Genomic DNA, 22,523 nt, shown 5'->3' with positions numbered 1-22,523 from the left:
GGGGAAATAGGGGAGCACCGTCAGCATAAAGACCAGTGGAGCTGCTGGAATACGTAAGTAGGGGGTGCTCACATTATGCACAAACTCAGGAGATTCCCTTTAACACGGAAAGAAATTCTCAGCAGACGCAAAGGGCCGAACTTAAATCTCTGACTTGGTGAGTGCAATCGATAAGGTGATTGGGGGGGAAAATAATGGGTAATTTGGCACACTGGGGGATTCTGAAAGAGAGAAAGAAAACTTATAGTGTTGGACAAAAGTTCTTAGCTCCGGAACTATCTCTTAAGTTCATTCAGAAAGTCCATTTGTTTCAATTTTGTGTGTCTTAAGCTCTGTTAGTCCTGTAATCTTGTGTTTCTGAAGGACAGAAACAGAACTGAGAGGCACTGAATTTAAATTTATGTAGAAGCAACGCTTGGCTTAACAGATTTCATGTAAAAAAGACTTTCCAGAAATAAAAACACAAGACTTAAAATGGACCATATTAGCATTCAGCAATTTCCGACCCTTCAAGTCACATTGCATCCCCCTTGAAGAACTTGTTTCCTGACCTGGAAACTGTTCCATCCTAATGAAAATGCAACAGAAGTTGCCATAAATACATTGTCATCAATAGGGACATTGTCCTGCTTCTTTCTTTTTTATTTTTTTTAGATTCTACAATAAAAATGACTTAATTTGAAGAACAAGGCTTTTCCAGGACAAAACGGGCAAAGCAATCTCAAAGGAAAAGTGTCAGTGTTGTGAGAACTGCTTCACAACCGAATATTACTGCGGCTATATTACAAGAAACGGCTCACGCATCAACACACAAAGACACACTCTCTCACAAACAAAACATGTGCACACCATGGTCCATAAATGCACACTCAATATCTCACAGGTGAAAGCTTTCATTCCCCACTGCTGAAGCCTCAGGCAATGTGTTCACCCCAGCAAACAGAGCATGATCTCCCTTTCTCTTGCTCTTTCTGGCTATGTGCAAGCACATGGGCGTGTATGTACACATGCACGTGTTGTGTATGTGTGTAGTGACCGTGCTCGCCTGTGTCGCTGTGCCAACAAAGCACAAGGAAGTATAGAGAGGGGGAGGATCAGGGGAAAACATGGGTAGAGAAGAGAGAACAACGGAGGGCAGAGGAAAACAGGAGCGAGGTAACAGGGGAGATCAGAGAGAATGGAGGAAATAACAAGCAGCGAAGAGAAGAAAAGCGAGTTCAGGACAGGACAGAAACACAGGAAACACTGCGAGGGTAGAGGGAGATAGGCGGCGAGGAGGTTTAGCAAAGCAGGGTAAATAAAAAGCAGGATCATTTGAGTCGTGAGAAGGTGAAAGATCACGAGAGAGCCGGAGCAGATGAAATTCAGCTCTAATAGATAAGGAGAGGAGGGCATGGATCAGAAGGGGAGAGAGAGAGCCAAGGGATGGAAAGATGCAATCTTTGTCCAAGACCATACACTCGAGTGGACAAAGCATCTGGGTAAGCCTGATCTCAGTGCTTATGGAAAGCTGTTTCGTGCAGCAGCACTGTTTGTTCTTCCAAAAAAGAACAGCAGCACAGACAGACAGTGGAAACATTATCTCTCAACTTACCAATAGAAAGTTCAATGGTTTAAGCCTTGATGGCTTCTTATAAGGGCCAGATTGAACCATATATATATATATATATATATATATATATATATATATATATATATATATATATATATATAAAATGAGGATTAAGCGGTGTATAGATAATGGATGGACGAATGTATACACACACATACATATTGGGTCTATGTATAGGGGAATTACGGTCACAGAGGAAATCTATCCCAACTGACTTGGGGTGAGGGCAGTGGACACTCTGGAGAGGCCACAGTCTATCACATGACTACATAGACAATATACAGACAAACAAGCACATTAACATTCACACCTATGGACAACTTAGAATTATCAGTTAACCTCAACATGTTTTTGGACTGTGAGAGGAAGTCGAAGAACCCGGAGAAGGATCTATCTATCTATCTATCTATCTATCTATCTATCTATCTATCTATCTATCTATCTATCTATCTATCTATCTATCTATCTATCTATCTATCTATCACAAGTGACAGGGGACACACTTTGGGCAGCAAGATAATGGGCCAGATTCATGAAAACTTTCCATTGCACAGATTTGTATTTAGCGTATGCACACATTTTTCTCCACAGAGCCAACTCTGTCAAAACTGTCCAAAAGTGTGAACTCTCTGCCACTGCAGATGATATCTTTACTGCCAGTTACTCCACAGTACATTTGTAGAGCCTTCCATCTTTCCATTCCTCCCTCTTAGAACAGCTCAAGTGTTCGCCACTGGCAGTGAGGAAGGTCTTGGAGAGGTTGCACACAGTTGGAACTGCTCTGCTGTTCACTTCTCTCAGCATTCACTTGCCACTGCATTCATTACATGTTCTGGATTTCAGTCATGATTTTTTAATTACAGGTAACGCTTCTTTGCGTTCTAGTAAATCAGCATTTGTCAAGCCATGATTAAAGAAACAAAACTAAATACTGTAGTAATTTTTGACTGTCAAACCATCCATTTCTTAGCAGGAGACTGTTCATTAACAAATAGTTGCCTATTGAGTCCTTCACACAATGATTTCCAATCAGGCTTTTCTGTAAAACCACAGGACTCAAACAGACCTAAGAGTTAAAGGGTATAATGACAAATTCATTAAAAAAAGGTCTCTTTTGGTGTTGTAGGAATAATATATGTGGACAATTCATGAAACTGATGTGCCATAATATGCATCCCTTTAGTGGCTCTGCAGGTATGGCGTAATGTTGTAGCAAAACGAGACAGTGAGCTTTCACATTGGAGCTTCAGTTTTTAGACTCTGTTTTTTTTTTGTTTTTGTTTTTTTTTTTTTACTGAGCTTGTGTAATATGGTTAAGTTAAGATCTACAGACCAAAATAGACTTTGTAAGGGATAAAGTTACTTAGCAACCACCAGCTGGTGCTGGCAAAAAATGGCGACGAGGTGATCAAGACTCCAAAGTGGAAGCCCTGTTTAGTACAAACTAGTCACTTCTTGCATGCTGGTAGTTTTTCTCTGTAAAACGGCTGCAAGCATCATGTAAAAATATAAATTGGGGGGAGATATATTTTTACATTTGCAGTGTGGATCTCACTGCTTGCACACCAGGTGTAGCCACTTTCACTGATTATAATGGAAGCGTAATGTTGTAGAATCTGCTTTGCGAAAAGTCGGCATATGTTACATGTTAAGCGCGGCCACGGGGTTTGATTTGAGCACTGTTAAAATGAGTTTATTCACCTGCTTTGCGTCGTATCTGAAGGATAAGCATTTCACAGAACTTCTCAAGCCTTCATGTACAGATCTAGTATGTCAGTAATACTCAGCTGTGAAAAGCTAGAGTAAACCATAGCAATATCTTTTTTTAAAACTCATCAATCAACACCTTTATGGCTTCCTAATTAACTGAGCTTATCTTTACCAATCAAAATCAAAATAACAGTTTTGCAGGAGGTTGTGTAGATGCTAAACAACAGTCACAACACAGCCAAGGCTCAGGTGGGTGCTGCCAGACGGGTGGTGTTTGCCAAAGGATGCTACTGTTTGTAACTTCCTGTAAAATCACAGTTGGTCACATTAACACTTTGGTTTCACTTTGGATGCAAAAAAAAAAGAGTAAATACATCATCTTAGAAGGTGAGTTCTAGAGGTATTCAAAGACACATTTTTAAAAACGTTGGATGCAGTTAATAAACTAAACTAAATGCTTCCTTTTAACTATAGCTGGATTCTACAATCACTTCACAGGTTCAGTGTTTTGGACACTTCAACACATGGAGTTGCTGGGGATTGAACCACCAACCTTAGGATTAGTGAACATCCTGCTCTCCCATCTGAGCCACAGCTGCCTCAAACTAAGCTGAGCTACTGCCTTCCTGGCTCTAGTGCCATAACTTCTCTCACATTAGAACGGTACCACAGGCACGAAAATGATTAACTGCTCATTTAAGGCACTAGTTCACATCAACAACACAACCGACAGGGTATTAGTATTTTTGCATCTCAACAATGTTAGCAGCAAACCTAAAATTGCTTTTAAGTGTTTAAAAAATGTAAGAAAGTGTTTTTATGTCACAAACTGAAGAACCACCATGAAGGTATACCGTTATTATGTTTGCTATGCTAGAGGGCTAACATATTATATCTCTAATTTTGCACGTGGCACTAAGAACTGCTGCTGTTTCTACTGTATATGAGACAATTTAGGTGTTTACTTGTGTTTTTTAATATCATTTTAGGTGGGTAAAAACAAATCAGCAGTTTGCTTGCTTTTCTTGACCCAGATGTTTTCTTTTTCTTTTTGTTTTCCTCTTTCTTTCATAGGGACCATGGACAGATGGCAGAAAATGAGTGGAGATGATATGCAACAAATGCATCCAGCCAAATTCAAACTGCAATCATTACAGTAACACGGTCAGCAGTCCACCAGGACACCCCAGATGTGTTAGTATTTTTCTCTTACTTAAGCTAGAAAAGAGGAGCATATTTGTGAATAAGCACCGCTGCATTTCAGCTTCTACCTACCAGTCGCATAAGTGAGGCCCCAGACCTCCTGGCCATAAACATCCGTCTTGTTCCAGACCAGCCTGTGGACCAGACCGGGCCCAGCAGGATACCAACGCTGGTATAACCTTCCTTGGACAGATGCACGGACATGCACCTTGGACAGGCCGCCCAGGGGGGAGACGGGGGATGATGGGGAAGGAGGTGTGAGGAGGATTCGCAGCAGTGAGAGGTAGCCTGCAGCTCGGGTGCTCAAGTAGTTCAGCTTCACAAAGGCTCCTGGGATTGAAATTTCTTCCTGCACCGCCTGGGGATAACGAGATGGAGAGAAGAGTGAGAAATACAGGTGACGGAAAAGCACATAAATGAGAAATGAGAGCGAACGAGAGCATAATGGAGCAGATAAAGGTGTTTTATCATTACTTCACATTTGTATAATGAGCTAGCGTAATAAGTGCTATTGGCTGGTACAGGAATAAATAGTTGCGGGAAGTACACCGAGCATGTGTCAAAAGAAATGAAATCTACAGCACAATAATATCCCTGTATCTGTATCATGAGCTTTATTTATGATAGAAATAAAAGAAAATGTAAAAAAAAATGCTTAGTCTATTTGATAGTAAATAAAAAGTCATGCTTGTGACAAAAAGTAAACAAGCGCAGTAATATTTCTTTCTTTTAAAGCCATGTTGTTGGAATAGTTATTACTTCAAATCAAATCTTCTTCAAGATGAATATCGCTGAGACATTTCATTAAAAGTCTAAAGGCTTTGATTGAATTTCTTACCACAGGCGAACACATGGATGTTGCGCGGGTGAACGCTAAGTACTGTTCCTTCCATTTATTCGCTTGCCGCCTGTTTGTTCCGACGTGCCATTCATCATCGGGATAAAATGTCCTTTCACTTCATTTGGATGATCTTTTCAAACCAATCTCACCAAATTTTGTGAAATCAGCTTGAACTCCAGAGTGCAGATAATGTGTTTTTGTAGCTGCGAATGACGAGATTTTCAAGTAAAAACATCACTCTCCTCTGCCTTAAAAGGATAATGTGACCATAACACACGGTGGACATGACATTTTCTGCAGTCTATCAGATGTCAGCTTTTCAGTATTGTGTTCAGATACAAAGTGTCTGTGCAGATCCTTACTCATGCAAGTCACGATAATCCTAAGAGCTTTGGTACACGAACCGAAGAGGTCAGGGTCACACCTTCTTTACTGTGTACGAACCCTGTGTTGTAAAGTAAATATATAATGGCCAGTCTGACCTCTATATCTGACTTTCAGAAACCTGATTTGCTTGTGTGGTTCGGAAGTATATGCCTGTAGCACAAATTTGCATTTTGTTCATTTTCCCCATTTGCATGATGCAAATATGAAGCTAAATTTGCAAAATCCTGTGAGACAAGGTTGGCTCGTTGCTGAGCTGTTACAAACCGCAGCTCGGCTTCATTCTTACTGCCGCTGATCTGTTGTCATTAAACAGCATGTTTCTACATTTTATACAGATTTGAGCAGCGCTAGTGGCAGCTATGTCAGAAGATACGGGAATACGTTTTTTAAATAGACATTCGTGGCCCCGAGAGGATGAATCCTTACTTTCCCCAGCATCAAAATGAGGTTGACATTTTTTGTGTTTACTGAGTTCTCTCAGCTATGAGATGCAATGCCATGAAATTTTGTACACATTTCTGTCCCCCCAGAGGATTAATTCTACTGACTTTGGTGATGCCAGAATTTTTTTTTTTATCTCAAAACCACCAGTAAGTTCAGACTTCTGCTTTTGAGAAACAACAACACTCCCCTAAAGATGTTCTCATTTTGAACATCATTATAGTTGAGTCATCAGGCAATTATTTTCTTAAACAATCTGGCAATTGTTAAGCTTAAAAAATGTCAGAAAAAGGGAAAACTGTTCATCACAGTTGATTGACTAGACATTACGTTAAATGTCGAGTCAATCATCAGTTTTAAACACACAAACATTCAGGTTACAGTGACATAAAGCAGAGAAAAGCAAGAAATTGTCACATTGGAAGCAGAGAATTTTGACAACACTGGTTTAAAATGGTGCAAGGAAAGAAAAATAAATGTATTTACATGTTGTACTTCGTCTTTATGGCTACTTAATCTTGACCGTGCTAGCATACTATATGCAGCAAAACACCAGCATCACTTAAATAATGTAGTTGTAGACTTTTGTTTGACTATACAGCTCAGGGTATTGTACCTGCAGCTCAGGCACAGCCGGTCCCTTCTCTGAACATGCTCCTGTGTATCTGGGCAGCGGGTAGGGCAGGACCAGGGGATAAGGACTCAAAACACTCCTGATGTCACATTTTGGAGGTTGAGCTTCTTCTCTGGACATGGTCACCTGATCCAGAACCAGGAAGTTGTTGTTTGGCGTCCAGATGGTGCGTGTTTGTGGGAGGAAGGGTGGACGCTGGAACATCAGGGTCATGGACATGGCGCCCAAAGTGACCAAATCAAAACTGGAGACGAAGGAGGGTACGGTGAGGTAAGTTTGAAAGAAACAGGGTATAAAAGATGTGATTTTTTTGTGTGGATTGGTACTCAGATCTCTACCTTCCATCCTGCCGACTGATAGTGTAGCCATACTCAGGATGCTGCGGGAAGGTGATGTTGACTCCAACCAGAGGAGAGCCGTCCTGCAGCACAACGCTGCCTCGAATCACAGCCACCCGACTGACAAAACCAAGACAGCGAGAGAGAGAGAGAGAGAGAGAGGAAAGGAGACAAAGAAAGACAGAGAGATGACAGGTTTACAGTGATGGAGAGCATAATCATTGTTTAAAGAGAAAGGCATATTGTGACGCACTAGCCAAATGACCTTGTGCTGGAAGAAAACGCAGCTGCGTTTATTTTGCTCAGTACAAATCCCTTCTCTAGCACAGAAGAGTCTGCCAAAGATTGCCAGGATACAAGGACCATAAATATAGCTTCACCCACAGTAAAACCTTTCAACACCTTGTCATATAAAAAAACAGAACTTGCACATCATGTTTATATTACAGTGACAGTAGTACCTGCAGCAAAAGAGTTGTTGTTCTTTAAATAGGCCTTAAACTATCAGAAACACGTCGGCTGTTTTGAAATATTCGTCTTGATTTCGCAGGTAAAACGCTTAAATCTGGAATAACCGCTGCACTGGTCAAATGAAGACAGATTTAGAAAGAGACACGCGCTGCACACATACACACACCGTCATTGATGGAGTCTATCTGTTACTCCAGAAAAGGGATAAATGAAGGATGGTGAGGTTTCTCCGGGTGACTGCATAGCCCCGTTTGTTACTCCTGTCCTGAAAGCTCCCATCGATTTCCCCTCTGAAAAAACTGCCACATAATTAATTTATTTGTTTATACTGCAAGTGAACCGAGGAAGGGGAAAAAAAAAGCACTTTGCCATTTTTCAGAGGCACCCCTTCTTGTTTTCTGAGCTGAACTTTCTAGGTCATCACAATGCTGGTGAGATGTATTCCCACTCTTAGATGGCAGTGAGAGGGTGCTGAAAAATTTATGGTGACACCTTTATGACTGGTGTAACTGAATGACACATTAAGCATTAATATCTACCAAACAAATACTCTGTAGTTGCAGCCTGACACTGATACCGGAGGACAGGACAATGCACCGCCGTGTGACTGCTAATCTCCAGGGAAACACAGATCACTGGGATGTATGCACAGGCATGTGAACACATGAATAGCCTTATTTACATGCAAACACACACGCATGCTCTCATTAGACAAATAATGGGCAGTGGATGCTGTAATTCGTTAATACAGATGCATTCGCTGCCCTATCTACTACTCATGTCTGTTCAGCAGCATACTGTATAGAAGGAGAACTCAAGGACACACAAAACAAATACATGAATCCATGCAGGCACACAAAGAGTAAACAAGCTCATACCTGGTATCAAAGGGCACGTCTCCGGGGAGAGTGTGTGTGGCCGTCTTGCCGAGGAGGAAGCGTATGCGGCGGTAGAAGCTGTGTGTATGCGTGCTGGTGGGTGACGGGGGTGAGGTGGAGGGCGGCGGGCCCTGCTGCAGCAGGGCCAACGGGTCGGCCGAGCCGTGACACAGAGGGTCAGAACCACAGCTCAGCTGCTCACAACAGTCCGGATCTACACAGTCCATCAGGCCATCTGAAGCAGACAGGAGGTTAAAAACTTACTAAATGAAAAAGTAGCTGTAGAAAAATACACACATAAGCAGTGTGGAGGAGCTGGATGTTTAGAGGAATGCTGAGTTTATATGTGCATAGTTTAAAAAAAGGCTTTAAAAGAGCTGGGCAACTAAAACGCTGAGAGCAAAGGTGCTGTAAATCCCCCTGAGAACCGAGGAAAAAAGCATCTTTGAAAATGTAACTTTTTTTATTTCCTGCCTTTTGTAAGATAAAAATACTTTTATTTTAGAGACAACAGAACAGTTTTACCATAAAAAAACAAAACAAAACAAAACAGCAACACATCAAAATCAAAATAGGCCAACCAGAAAACAAGAATGTCAATCCATTTTCCAATGAAACTTTAAGAAACTAAAACATAACAAAAGTGGAAAAAATTAAGAGGTTGAATGAAACATTGTAAAAAGCAACTATTTCTTTATTACATTAATTACTTTACATTTAACGTGTTTATTACCCCACAAAGAAATGTGTTTTGGGGCAGAAAGCTGAATTTAAACAAAGAACTTTCAAGCTAGTTAGCTATTAGCTAACCCCATTAAATCGTTCTAATGTCAGAACAGCTGACTTTCATAAAGGGGCTGGTATTTTTCCAAACACAAAGTTTTACTAAACTCTGACCTCAGTTTCTAATTTCCAACATATTCATAAACAAGATGATTACCATTGGTAACACAACGATATCTCAACAATTTTTGATTTAATTATTCTCTTTTCCTGGCAGGCGCATTTTGCTGCCGTCTCCATTTTGCCTCAGCATAAAAACAAAGTTTCCATTTTCCCACCTAATCACTTCAGATATCATTGGAAAGGCCAGGATGTCCTCTATTAAACATGTCAGGATTTAGCAGAGTAGCTCAAATGAGTCAAAAGATATAGATCAAAAACTAATGTCCAGTATAGAGGACATTAATGAATGGGCCAGGTCTCAAGAGGATATATCTGCAGTGGAAGAAGACAAACTAAATCTTCAGAAGTAAATATAAATGGTTTTCTTGCATTTCTTGCCAGTGAGAAACTCCACTGGATTAATGTAATCTACAACAATAACCCGCACAAGCATCACAATTATCATGAGTATCAATCAAATGAAATTCATAAGGGGCCATCATCATACAATTACAGCACTACTTGCTATAAATCCGACCTGAATCACCCGCATTATTTGAATGTGATCCATTAAAGTCTGGCGTAAACAATGAGCCACAGATACAAACCAAGACGGCAGGTAATGGGAGCCGCGCTGGCATTTGTGTTTCTTATTTCAAGCCTGTTTCTGAAAAGGCAGGAAACAGTGCTGACATTTAAATGCATCTGACCAGAGAGCAGAGAGCTAAAGGCCAACAATATTCTATTATAACCTCCCCCTACAAAGGTAGGACAGTACAATGGTCGATTTCCATGAGATTCACTATTTGAACCTGAAAATACACTATTAACTGAATTTCAAATATCACTGTCATTGAAGCAGCGTGTAGCTCATTACAGACGTGGTTATTAAACAGTGCACACAAAGAAACAGCATGGACATTTAGATTGTTGAACATGTTCAATACACTGCAAACATGTATGTGCATGTGATTTCACACCTTATATGTGCAGAATGAATGCAGCTTTTTCAAGCGGAAGCACAACACTCTTTTTATTCCTTGTCACCCATCCAGGCGAAATAATTGAAACTCCCTCTTCAAAGGTCCTCTTTATTCTTTGATTACTTGTGATAGCATCTTTCCATCTCTGTCTATCTTCAGAGACAAAAAGATTGCTGTGAGAGAAGGCTATGAGAGCCTACCGCATATCTGCCAATTAAGGGAGATGGCTGAATTGTGTGGTAGAAAATTACGTTATTTGAAAAGCTGTGCAGAGGTAGAAGCATCGAAAGATAAGAGAAGTTTAAATAGCTTCCATAAGGCTTTGTCAGTGAGTCTCTATTTAGCATAATCATAACTAAACAGAACAGTTTGATACCTACAGAACAGACATTTGTGGAACTTTATCAATATTCATATGGCACTTTAATACGATATAGCATGCAGTATGTATATGGAAATCCCTTTTTGCATACATTACCATACACAGCATATAGCACATAAAGCATTGCATTTCCATACTACTTGGGGACTCATAAGAGAAAAAGAACGACCATGTTCAAAGCTGCATAGTCTTACATGCCCTGTTATAGTCTCAGTGTGGCAGAATGCTTCTTGGCCGAGTCCATTGACTTCCTGGAGTCTGCTGGTTGTCTGACAGCCTCATTTCAGACGAGCAGACATGAGGTTGTCAGACAACACTCCAGCGTGTCAACTCTGCTTATATCAAACAGGCAGATAGGGGATGGAACTGATCTCCATATATGACTAAAATATGCCTTTAAACTCTAAATCCTGACTTTGTTTGCTTTATCTTTGCAGGTACCGTTAGTTATATCATGATCAGAGATATTCTTCTCATGTCTGCCATTGAAGATGGTATGTAATTGTAATTTGAGTAAAAAAACCTGACAGTGTTTGATTGTCTGCCTGAATTAACACTTAATGCTACTATAAGCTTATATATTAGCGTTACAACCCTTTAGTCTAAAACACTAAAGTGAAACACACATTAAAAACAAATTCTGTATATATACAGCGTCCTCTATAATGATTGGCACCCTTGGTTAAGATGCGTTGAAAGCCTTAAAATAAATTCAACTTCTATTGCAGAAACATACTCTCACACTGATAATTGTAGAAAAATGTATTACAGTAGAAGATTAGGTGCTGTTTTGTTGGCAAAAGAGGGTTGTACAAAGTATTAACATCAGTCGTGCTAATAATTGTGGCACACATGATTTGATGTAAAAGAATTGTTTCTTAATGTGTGATTATTTTTTCCCCCCACTGAATAAATGCACTTGAATTAAAGATTGGATTTTCCTCTTTTTTTATTGTGGTCCTATATTATTTAGAAAAAAAATGAATTTATTAGAAGCTAAAGAACACATCTTAACCAGGGGTGCCAATAATTACGGAGGACGCTGTAGATAATCCATCAATACAATGCAGTATCATGACCATCTGTGCCTACACTGGTCCAGCTATTACTCCTTTCCTCTATTCAGGCTCCTTTTTACAGCCCACACGGCATTTTTTTTTACTGCATGTCTCTGAGGTTATAATCCAGAATAAGGACCTGTAATTCATGCTTCGAGCGGCCATCAACACTGACCCTCTGAAGTGTTGGCTGACTCAGTCATGTAGCTTTGGTAAACACAGTGCAGGGGGGAAAAAAAACAAACTTTGTAGCTATCAGAACCCAGCGCCACCAGAAAAAACTACAAAACATATGTACGTGTTTGAGGTTTGCTGCAGCTGTGTGCACTGATTCAAACACCACCCATCACAACACATGGAACCACAATAAATAGCTTTTCCTCCAAACAAAGCCGACACTACCTGGTTTGCAATGACGGATTAGACGGCTGGTTAAACGGTTGCGTCTGTAATGGATATTTGATGGAGTTTCAAAGTGAACGTGTGCACTTGAAAGCAAGGTAACATCGCACTATATGCTTAAAACTAGTATTTATGTATTGAAAAGGAGCCGGAGATGGGACTAGAAAGAACAGAGTTACTTTTGAAATGTTAGTTTCTTGTTTCTTCACTTGAAGACAGAAAAACAATTCAACTTGGCTGAGAGACACAAACCTCTCACCTGTCACCATGCACCTGATAACCAAAAAAGGAAGAAATGTATTCTGCATGGTTTGCTGTATTTAGACTTGTGAAAATTTCCCTGAGTGCTTTTTATCCTAGCAGGTGGTATGCATATTAGACATTTAGCTGTGATAAGAGGAAAAGCAGACATGCACACGTGCACAAATGAAGACACATACACACACAAATACATATTCAATATAATAATGACCAGCGGGACTCTACAGGAGTCTCAGCAGGACTGGGACAGCATGGAGCAATGAAGGTGAGGAACAATGAAGCAGATTTTTCAGCAGGGGGAAACAGGATGAGAAGTAATGGAATGGAAGGGACAATCTGCCAGAAAGACATAAATGAAAGAGGTAAGAAAGAGAAAAAGAGATAGAAAATGATAGATGATGTTAGAATGTCACCTCCGTCGTTGTCTGTTCCATCACTGCAGTCAGTTTCCATGACAACGCTGCATCCAGGCCCACTCCATCCAGCCTGGCAGACGCAGCGCCAGCCGCTCTGCTCCAGGGTACAGCGCCCATGCCCGCTGCACAACCCTGGGCAGCCGTCTGTAAAGGTGTGTCCCACGTGTTCACACACACACACAGAGTACACACATTTATTTTTTGGCATTTGTGAGTACGTTGGAAGGAGCACAATATGAATTTTAAAGCCTAAATAAACATAAATTACCTTTCACGACGACGTCCAAATCATGAGTAACTGTTGGAAGGGGTGGGAAAAAAAAGCAGTGAGAATAAGAGAGAGAAAGCATTTGCAAATGGAAATTATCCAAACAACAGCGACACCTTTTAAAAATCCCATTAGTCACACTAATCAAAATATCACAGGACACAATTGAACACTCCCACGTGCACGAATACGCAGCCTCACCAATGTTGCAGTGCTCTCCCTCCCAGCCGGGCTGGCAGATGCAGGTCCCGTCGTGGCACTGGCCGTGTTCTTCGCAGCGAGGATGGCATGCTCTCTGGTCGCACGCCGCGCCGATCCAACCCTCCTCGCACTGGCACTGGCCCTCCGAGCAAACACCATGGCTGCCACATGGCACCGGGCACAGCTCTGCCGAACAGGTGGGTGGAGATATGCGTGAGAAAAAAAGCGTGTAAGTGTGAGAGGAAGAGGAGAATGAGAGGGAGGGCAACAGATGGAGGAATTGAGTGTTGGAAGGATAAAAAAGGTAAAAGAGGCACAGGGGACACAGAGAGCAGAAAAAAAAGTTTAAACAATCAGAATTGGGGGTGAGCCATTGGATATAGGTGAGAGGGAAAAAAAACAAGCGATGGAAGGGAGGATAACCTCAGAGAGTAAAAAGTCTACTTTCTCACAATACACAATCTTCCCACTTCTAATAGCTGCGCTCCCTGAAGAGGAGAAGAGTGAATAGACTCATAATAACAGCCAAATGATTCGTATTTGCACCGCATATTTAAACTACAGGGACTCAAATTCAGCTCTATTATTCTTTTCTGACATTTTGATCAGATTTGGTGGGTGTGTTAATACCCCTTCTTTCCCTACATCTCTCCATCTTTGTCTCTGTCAGCTTCCTCTTTTCTGTATCCCTGTCTCTCCCTCTCTCTTGCAACATCCCTTTAAAATTCTTCCCCCTCTCTTTGTGTGTTTCCTTTTCTCTGCACTCCTCACCATCTAACTCTCACTCTCCCTGCAAAGGCAAAGCCTCATCCATCAGTAAAGAGAGCAAAGTGCTGGAGGCACACAAAGACTACTTATCCAGCTGCAGTAAAAAGTTATTTCAATTTAAATATACATAGCATGGAGAGGGAGGGAAAAGTGGATTAAAGTTGGAGAGTTTTTCAGCTCTCTATTAGAATTACATTAACTTAGCTATGCCTCAACAAGACCAGGACATAGAATTGCGGGGCCCTTTGATTAAAAGCCCAGCAGGTAGAAGGAGGTCGCTCATATCTCAGATATTCAGCCACGGTCTATCATTATCATGGGCTATATCACTATAATAAGGCATGCATACACCTGAGAGCGGGCACTAATGCCAATTGCCTGCAAATCATTGGTGTGCATGGTAAAGTGGATCCCTCCCAACACAAGTGCTAGGTTAGTGTGGTGGAAACAGAGGAGCCAGCCCTATAATGCTTATTATCCTCTCTGTCAGCTTACACTGCAAGGACAAGGACACATTTCTTTCTGTGTGCCGCACCACGCCGCATTCTATACTTTCAGACACCACAGTCTGTGCTTTTGCTTGTTATATTGGCTAACTCATTTCATGTTCTTCAGAATGTGTGGAGAATTGCCACTTATTGAAGCAGGCAAAAATGTCTTTCGGGTGCGAAGAAAGACAGTGACAGATGCAAGAACTCCCATGCAGCTGTATTTAAACACCAATCACTGACTAATATGTGGCGTAAACAGGTAAGCAGGAAATAAGGCGAAACTTTTAAATGCTAGGCTGAACGTTCCTCAGAGTTGCTGTCTCTAAAAGGCCTTGCAGCAAAGTGAGAATAGAGGTCTTTTTATGTTGTTTTTTTTTTTCTTTTCCTCGCTGGCACTTTTTTCTTCATTTAGCTGAAGGGTATATGTGTGTTGGAATGTGTGCATGAGTACATGAGGACATACAGTATGTGTGATGGTGCACAGCAAATTGAGCGCTGGTGCACGAGCATGCCTCCGCAGTCAATCTGGCTCCGATCCATGCTCCTCTCTCATGTCTATCAAATCCCCAGAAAATGGTATCTGGCAGAAGCACGCGTGCTGCAAGAACACTGGCACACTAGTGATGTGCAGTTTCAATTTTCTGTGTTTTTTCTTTTTCTTTTTTTTTCTTCCTCCTCAATGTGAACAGTAATCCTCAGGTCTTACCAGTGTAGCAGTCTGGTCCCGTCCAGTTGGGCTGGCAGGTGCAGGTGTCTGACTCTGGGAGATAGGTGCCATGTCCTGAACACTGCTCCTGACAGGCTGGCAGCGGGTCATCACAGCTCACTCCTGCCCAGCCTGCGGAGCACACGCACTCCCCGCGCACGCACACGCCGTGGCCGCCGCACTGAGGGTCCACACAGTCCACTGCAGACGGAAGGAGGACGGCGGGAGTGAGTCAGAGGTGAGGGGAGGGAGTGAAAGGGTGGGCGAGTGAGTGGGTGGGGAGGTTGCGGGGGTGGCAGTGGCGGTTGCGCTGTCTCATTATAATCATCAGTTCACCGAGTATGAAAGAAGTGTTCTTTGCATCCCATCCAGGAGTTAACCACCCCAGCTACAATCCCTGTATCTGTTCCACAACATTACACTTCATAGGACACTTAGAACTGAGGCTTTGATAAAGGGTGAAATGGTCGCTGTGTGTGTGTGTGTGTGTGTGTGTGTGTGTGTGTGTGTGTGTGTGTGTGTGTGTGTGTGTGTGTGTGTGTGTGTGTGTGTGTGTGTGCGCGCCTGTGTGTGTCATGGTGGTCCGTGCTACACTGTGTTAGTGTGTGTAATTACAGCCCTGAGCGCCGAGCCAAAGCTCAGCACAGTTCGGCTCAACTCAGCTCAGCTCAGCTCCGCCGCTCAAGGTCAAACACCTGAATTAGTCTCTGCAGGCCGAGACGGCGAAGGCAACACCAGGGAGGTCTTTAGGACAGCTGTGCCATCAGGTTAGGATCAAGTGGAACATCATAATTGTTTTAAATATCACAGCTTTGTTTGTTTTTCTAAATTTAATGGGTGGTTTTACAACTGGAGGCCCAAGGCTCATATCCTGTACTGCTGCAAGGTGCCTCAGCTACCTGAGACTGGAATCATTTGTACTGACATATGAACTGTGGCTCATTTTGCTTGTTCTATTCACTCCCTTTACTAACAAATTCGTGTATAAGTTAACAATATATACAGGTTATAAAATGCACAGGAAATACATAAAATAAACCGTCTTTTATTTGGACATCCTATGTTTTCAAAGGCATCACCAAAATCTGAATATGAACAGAGTAGATGTTCAATGTTCCAGCACCAGTTCTGTTTAAATTACATTGCAACATTATTTTTTGCTTTAATACTGTCAAATACTGTGAAGTTTTAATTGTACAAGAACGCTGTTTTTTCTAGTTCTGTGTGGGATGTTTGAATATATGTAAGCAGCAATTCCATCATGTTTCAGATTAAGTTAACAAAAAGTATAGTGAACGGTGTATTGTAGGTATTATGCTGTAATACCTGCTTGTTTATGCTGTGCAACGGTCTTACTTTTGTGTATTTTTGATATTGACAAAAATGTCCAAGCATGAGAAGAAATTGTAATTTTTAACAAGTGTGATTTCTAATTTGATTGAATTACTTTCATTCTTGATGTTAAAGGCAAAGTCTCTGACAAAAATGCTGATATTAAGTTAGTTAGCATTTGATTACAACTGATGACATCACCCATCTACCAAACTGAAATGAATGGAAAAAGGAAATTTCTTCAAATATGAATAATTCTGATGCTTCTCAGTTGGTTTCATTTTTTTTGAAGGTCCATGCAGTCCAAAATACAAAAATTCTAAATAAAATCTGAATCAGTTTATTTGTTGGCCACTTGTTGGCAGCTGTAACAAGCTAAAAACATGACATAGTTATCTTCTGAAGTTATAAAGTTAGCAAACAACTGCATAATTCCTCACTGTAGTCTATCTATGCTACAGTTTCCTCTTAACTCTGTTTTGGGCTTTAGCTGATAAATGCTCCACTAAGTTCTCCACCTACTCGTTAGCGTCGTCTGCCTGCCTTTTGGTGCAGGGCAGCGTACAAACAGCTGTCTGCTGCAGCTGGAATGTGGGCGAGAGTTTTTCTTTTAATCTAATTGAAACAAGGATAAAAGGTGTTGCATGCTGTATGCAATTTGGAGGCAAATTAGTGATTTTGGGAAGTTTAAATTAAAACTGACTTGACTTGGTTTAAATGCTCGATAAAGTTGAGTGATAATACTATGTGTCCATATGACAAGTTAAATGGTTGTATTTATATATAGCACTTTCATCCAAAGCGCTTTACATGATATGTCACATTCACACACTGATGGTGGAAGCTGCCATGCAAGGCGCTAACCACAAACCACCAGGAGCAATTAGGGGTTCGGTGTCTTGCTCAGGAACACCTCAACATGAGTTCAACGGGCCGAGGATCGAACCGTCAACCTTCCAGTTACAAGACAGCCACTCTACCCACTGAGCCATGCCGCCTTTTTGTCAAATCTTGTTCTTGTCAAATCTCACCAAGTCACGATCCTTTGTCAGTCTAAAAACATTGATTACTATATTGACCTTCATTAAATACAGAAGCATTATTTCTATAATAAATTCAAGTGGAGCCACCATTGTTGTGCAGATGGCTTGATATGATTACTTTGGAGTGTGAAAAGCTCCTTACCTTGCTCACAGTTAACCCCCTTGTAGGCCGGACTGCAAATGCAGATACCCTGGATGCAGGAGCCATGGTTGGAGCAGGTGGGGTCAATACACTGACCTTCCTCCACGTTACACTCCGCCCCCTTCCAGCCTGCCAGGCACACACACCTTCCCTTCTCGTACACGCCGTTGCCACTGCACAACACGGGGCACGAATCTGCAACAGGACAAACACAGATTACACTCACATACTCAGTAGTACACCCATGCAAACACACACACGCAGGCGGTGCCGCAGTATATTAGCTGAGAGACCGCGGTAACCTACCATGAGTGGGGCTACGCTCTCTTATCTCAGCTAGTGCGCGGATTCAGCAAATCCTCAAGCAGCCTCTGCCTCCCTGTCTTTTCCCCCCGCGCACATACACACTCATGCGCACATACACACACACACACACACACTCCAGCTTATCCCTCACGCTGTTTCAATTTACTCAAGCACCACCTGAGCCTGGCTACCACGGCAACCCAGGAATTGTAGAAAATCCTCCCCGACGTCACCTCACTCGTTCTGAACAGGCCGTGAAAACAATCATGAAAACGGAAGATTAGGAGGGAGAGCATTAGGCGTTTATAGAATGAGGTCTGGAAAGCAGCACTATCTCCATGCAGGGACGGAGAGCTGGGTGGCTAATGTAATGACAGCCAGGTAGAATAAAGTCAGCGAGTGTCTCATGACACACTGACAGTTGCAGCTCAGGACTTCAAATGTATTAGAAAGATGATCCAGAACCATCGCCTTTTTTCTGGGATAATTTGATGTGAGGGCCCCGCGCGCTCAAGCGTGTGGGCATGTGTTATGTGTTTGTTTGATCCTTTGTTCAATCTAACACGCTGTACCCTACAGTAATAAATTCACTTTTTACAGCTCTTGCTCAAACTTGCCGTCTAACTTTTCAAACGGAGAATATTACAGCACAAGCAAATGAGCAAAGATGAGAGGAACGGATGAATAAATGATGAGCGTAAATAAATCATTGGATGTGATATCATATCACCTGTTTTTACACAATGAGACAGATACAACTACAATAATTTTACATAGATGGGCTCTCCCGGGGAGAGACAAAGGGAGGGGAAACAGAGTTTGGTCAGGGACAACAATGGGAGGAAGAGGAAAAAATGGCAGAGTTGTGAAGATTGTAGCAAAAGGAAGTAATGAATTGACACTTTGTCTGGGTAGCCAAACCTTTATATGCGAAGTTTATTCATCTCTACCATAGAGATTCATTCTTATTCCAAAACCACAAAAAACCTCAATGATCCACAATATTGCACTGATATATGACTATTCCGCATACTGTAAATCGTCTAATAGTAACCAGCATTCAAATAGGAGTCTCAAATAACAGTAAGGGGTGTGGCAAGCCAAAATAAATAAAGATTAGTCAGTGATTAAAAGCCAGGAAATAGCCATTGTCAATAAAACTCAAGATTTTCTGCAAATATTTCAAATTAAATGGCTGGCAGACATAGGGTTGGACCGATTATCAACTGATATTCAGCATTTTTTTTGTTACTTTTAAATCAGTTCCCACAAAATAAATAAAAAAGTAAATATGCTTATTTAGCTCTGATGCCCACATCACAGCACCATCTGATTGGCCATTGGAGTTTGTGTTATTCTAAATTTCATTACCAACATTTCTATATTAATCCTGAATACTGCTTAACCTTGATTGCAAATAATTGCAGTCTCGGAGAAAAATATCAGATACGAATAGGCATCCTCCATTGAACCACTGGAGGATTTGAAGTTCACTGACTGCTGCTTAACCGCAGGAGAGAAGCTCAAGTGCTATACATAACTCTGTTGGTGGTGGAACTGGTGCTAGAAAAAAGATTACACTGAGATGAACTCAGAGAAAGTGTGGAGTTTTCATTGACAGAAACCAGCATCAAAAGCCAGTTAAAATGGTTACAGAGTTTTACTAAAAGATGATAATCATATACCTTTATGTATGTGTATTCAGTGCAAAAACAGTCCTTGCAAAAGTGTTACATAGTCCTGTTTTAGGGAATTACCCAGTCTTTACATGAAAAGAAACTATACATTTGTGAGAAATTTTAGAAAAAAAATGACAGTAGGAGTGAATGGGCTTAAGGCTAGGGAGTGTCACCGACAGCACAGGGAGGCTGGAAGGTACGGCAGAACATATTTTAGAGTTTGGTTTTATACAAGATTTGTTGGCAATAATGAAAATATGAAGTACCACCAGCCTTATCCTCTCATAGATATTTCTTACCTTTGGCACAATCAGGACCCAGGAATCCAGCGAAACAGTGGCAGTGTCCCGCCACACACTCTCCATTCCCATTACAGTCGGTGGAACAGCCGTCCATTGAGTCTGTACACACACACACACACACACACACACACACACACACACACACACACACACACACAAACACGTCCACAAATCAAACATAAAAGGCCGAGAAAAAGTTTTCTTTTTTTCAAAAAAGAGAGAACTTGAAAATATTCCACATGTAACTCCATAAGCTGGCATAGCTCTCTGTTATTGAATGAGAGATCTGATAAGCAATGGATGGCTCCCCAGACACAGGGGCTATATTAGATTAGTCTGATCCAGCTGCTATCACTCTCTGGGGAACGGCCAAGCACTCACTTACACTCAGTAGCACTAAGCACATTATACTGCATTACAGGTTGGAAACACACTGCGCGCAAATTTACAAACATCAAGGCTTAATCAACAAACTGTTTACAAGGGCGCAGTTTGGAACGAGATTGAACAACATAAAATCTGACATTGTGAGTGCACAAGTAAATGGAGAATGGGTAATACCGTGTCGCAACAGTAGATACACTCTGGGCATGGCAAAGATCAATGTGATGCTTGTTCCTACTAGTGCTTTGTCTCATCTGGATGCGTGTGTTTCATCATATCCTTCTGTAGGCTATAGGCGTTTCATCATATTCCTCAATCGGACTTCAATTAGCCGCCTTCCTTTTACTGTTCCCTTTTGCTCCCATTGATATGTCCATCATGTCAGATCTCATTCTCTGGGTACAGGCAGCATGGCAAAGATAGATAAAGAGGGAGAGCACTTTTATGCTTTTAGAGCATTATATAAGCCTGCTGAGCTCTGTCAGCTCTACTCGAGATGGAAGATTGTGGCGAAGAAGTACCCAGAGGGTGGCAGAGTTGGGGATTTTTGAACTGTGCTGCCGGTTGTCTTGTGCCAGGCGAGCTCTATCTAAGCCAGATAGAGTAATTAAAATGGGTGTCAAGGATGCCATCCTTTATTTGACCCTGTTCCGTCCTGCTCGGCTCCTCTGAACAGGGAATCGACTCCAGAGTCAAACCGCTGCAGTCCCCCGGCTCGCTCTGTTCAGGGAGCATGGATGACAAATCCTTCCAGCGGCGCGCGCACGCACACATTTACAAACACATGCACGCAAAAGTTATTATGTGACACCCGCCTGGAGGCACGTGTGACACATGCTAATGAGACAGGCCCTGCCAGTAGCCGGCAGCACAGCGTTATCCTCCACAGCAGCGCATCACTACAGAAACCAAAGTCATTTTCACCTCCATCACCTGTCATCGTCACACTGATGGAGAGAAGGAGTGGCAATCATCTTTTCTCCCACACAGTCAGGAGGACTCACCAACACTTCCTCATATGTGTCTCTTTCTCTTTTGAAAAAAAAAGATCTCATGCACACAAATTCCAATATTGCATCTGGCACCTGACACATGCAATGAACAAAAACTCGTCCACAAGGTCACCGAGTTGCTTTTAATCCAGCGGAGACGAGCAGTCCGACAGAGAGCTCGCAATGCTGAGAGATGCGGGGTTATAACAGTGATATAAGCTCTGTGTCTCTCAGGTCAATGTCTCAACCATAAAAATCTCAGGGCAATTAAGAGGTAATGTATGAAGAGCCATGTCTCTATATAGCACAGTGTGTGTGGGTGTGTGCACGCACGTGTATGAGCATTCATACCCACCCACTCTGTTCTTTCCACTGACTAAACCCTTTCCAGTTAGAAATCACTCATGCCATAAGTTATTGAAGTTAAATGCTATTATAAAATGGGTGCTTCCAGCCAAGCGATCTGATTGGTCAAATAAGCATTCCAATTGTACTTTATGAGCCCGTAAAGTTTCAGCCATGCTTTATGACCCCTGGGCTTTATGAATTTATGAAAGAATTAAATGGCTGCTCAGCTAACTAGAAGTATCCAGCCGCAAGCTAACCACCACTTTTTTGGGGGGGTTTGTTTTGTTGTTTTTAGTCTTTTCTTGCTGAAAGTTTCAGCATCTAGGTGGAACTTTTTCCATATTTTGTTGGCCATTGTGTAAAAAGATACAATATTCAAGAGGACGTGTGATGGCAGGTGAAGTATAGCAATTATACATAATTAATAGCCCTGCAGGAAGCACCACTCTCTGCCTGAGTAGATTTAAAGAAGACGGTTTTGGAGTGGAGGTGGCAAAATGGCAGAAATCATTAAGCCGGAGTTTTCGAGGGTTACATGTGAATATAAATGACCGTGAAGGAGGGTGTTTGTTTTTTTAAATAGAAAAATATGTTTGATAATGCTATCCGAAGTACACAATAACATCTATTTTTAAATCTGCACATGATCTCTCACTTTT

The 22,523-nt window shown here is 41.7% G+C and overlaps 1 protein-coding gene across 1 annotated transcript in view; it reads right to left on the bottom strand.

The window, feature by feature from the left end:
* Positions 1-22,523, bottom strand: part of tenm1 (teneurin transmembrane protein 1) — a 194,627-nt gene that overhangs the window by 64,999 nt on the left and 107,105 nt on the right. Inside the window, exons 9-18 of the mRNA XM_022205180.2 lie at positions 20,138-20,239; positions 17,854-18,048; positions 15,337-15,537; positions 13,372-13,557; positions 13,171-13,200; positions 12,900-13,046; positions 8,516-8,750; positions 7,167-7,286; positions 6,811-7,072; positions 4,598-4,883 (exon numbers count right to left, since the gene is read on the bottom strand). Coding sequence (XP_022060872.2) covers positions 4,598-4,883; positions 6,811-7,072; positions 7,167-7,286; positions 8,516-8,750; positions 12,900-13,046; positions 13,171-13,200; positions 13,372-13,557; positions 15,337-15,537; positions 17,854-18,048; positions 20,138-20,239 — 1,764 coding nt within the window. The remainder of the gene's footprint in view (positions 1-4,597; positions 4,884-6,810; positions 7,073-7,166; positions 7,287-8,515; positions 8,751-12,899; positions 13,047-13,170; positions 13,201-13,371; positions 13,558-15,336; positions 15,538-17,853; positions 18,049-20,137; positions 20,240-22,523) is intronic.

This window comes from Acanthochromis polyacanthus, chromosome 10 (assembly GCF_021347895.1).
Source record: "Acanthochromis polyacanthus isolate Apoly-LR-REF ecotype Palm Island chromosome 10, KAUST_Apoly_ChrSc, whole genome shotgun sequence".
Classification (NCBI taxonomy): Eukaryota; Metazoa; Chordata; class Actinopteri; family Pomacentridae; genus Acanthochromis; species Acanthochromis polyacanthus.
This window is presented reverse-complemented; position numbering and strand designations above follow the sequence as displayed.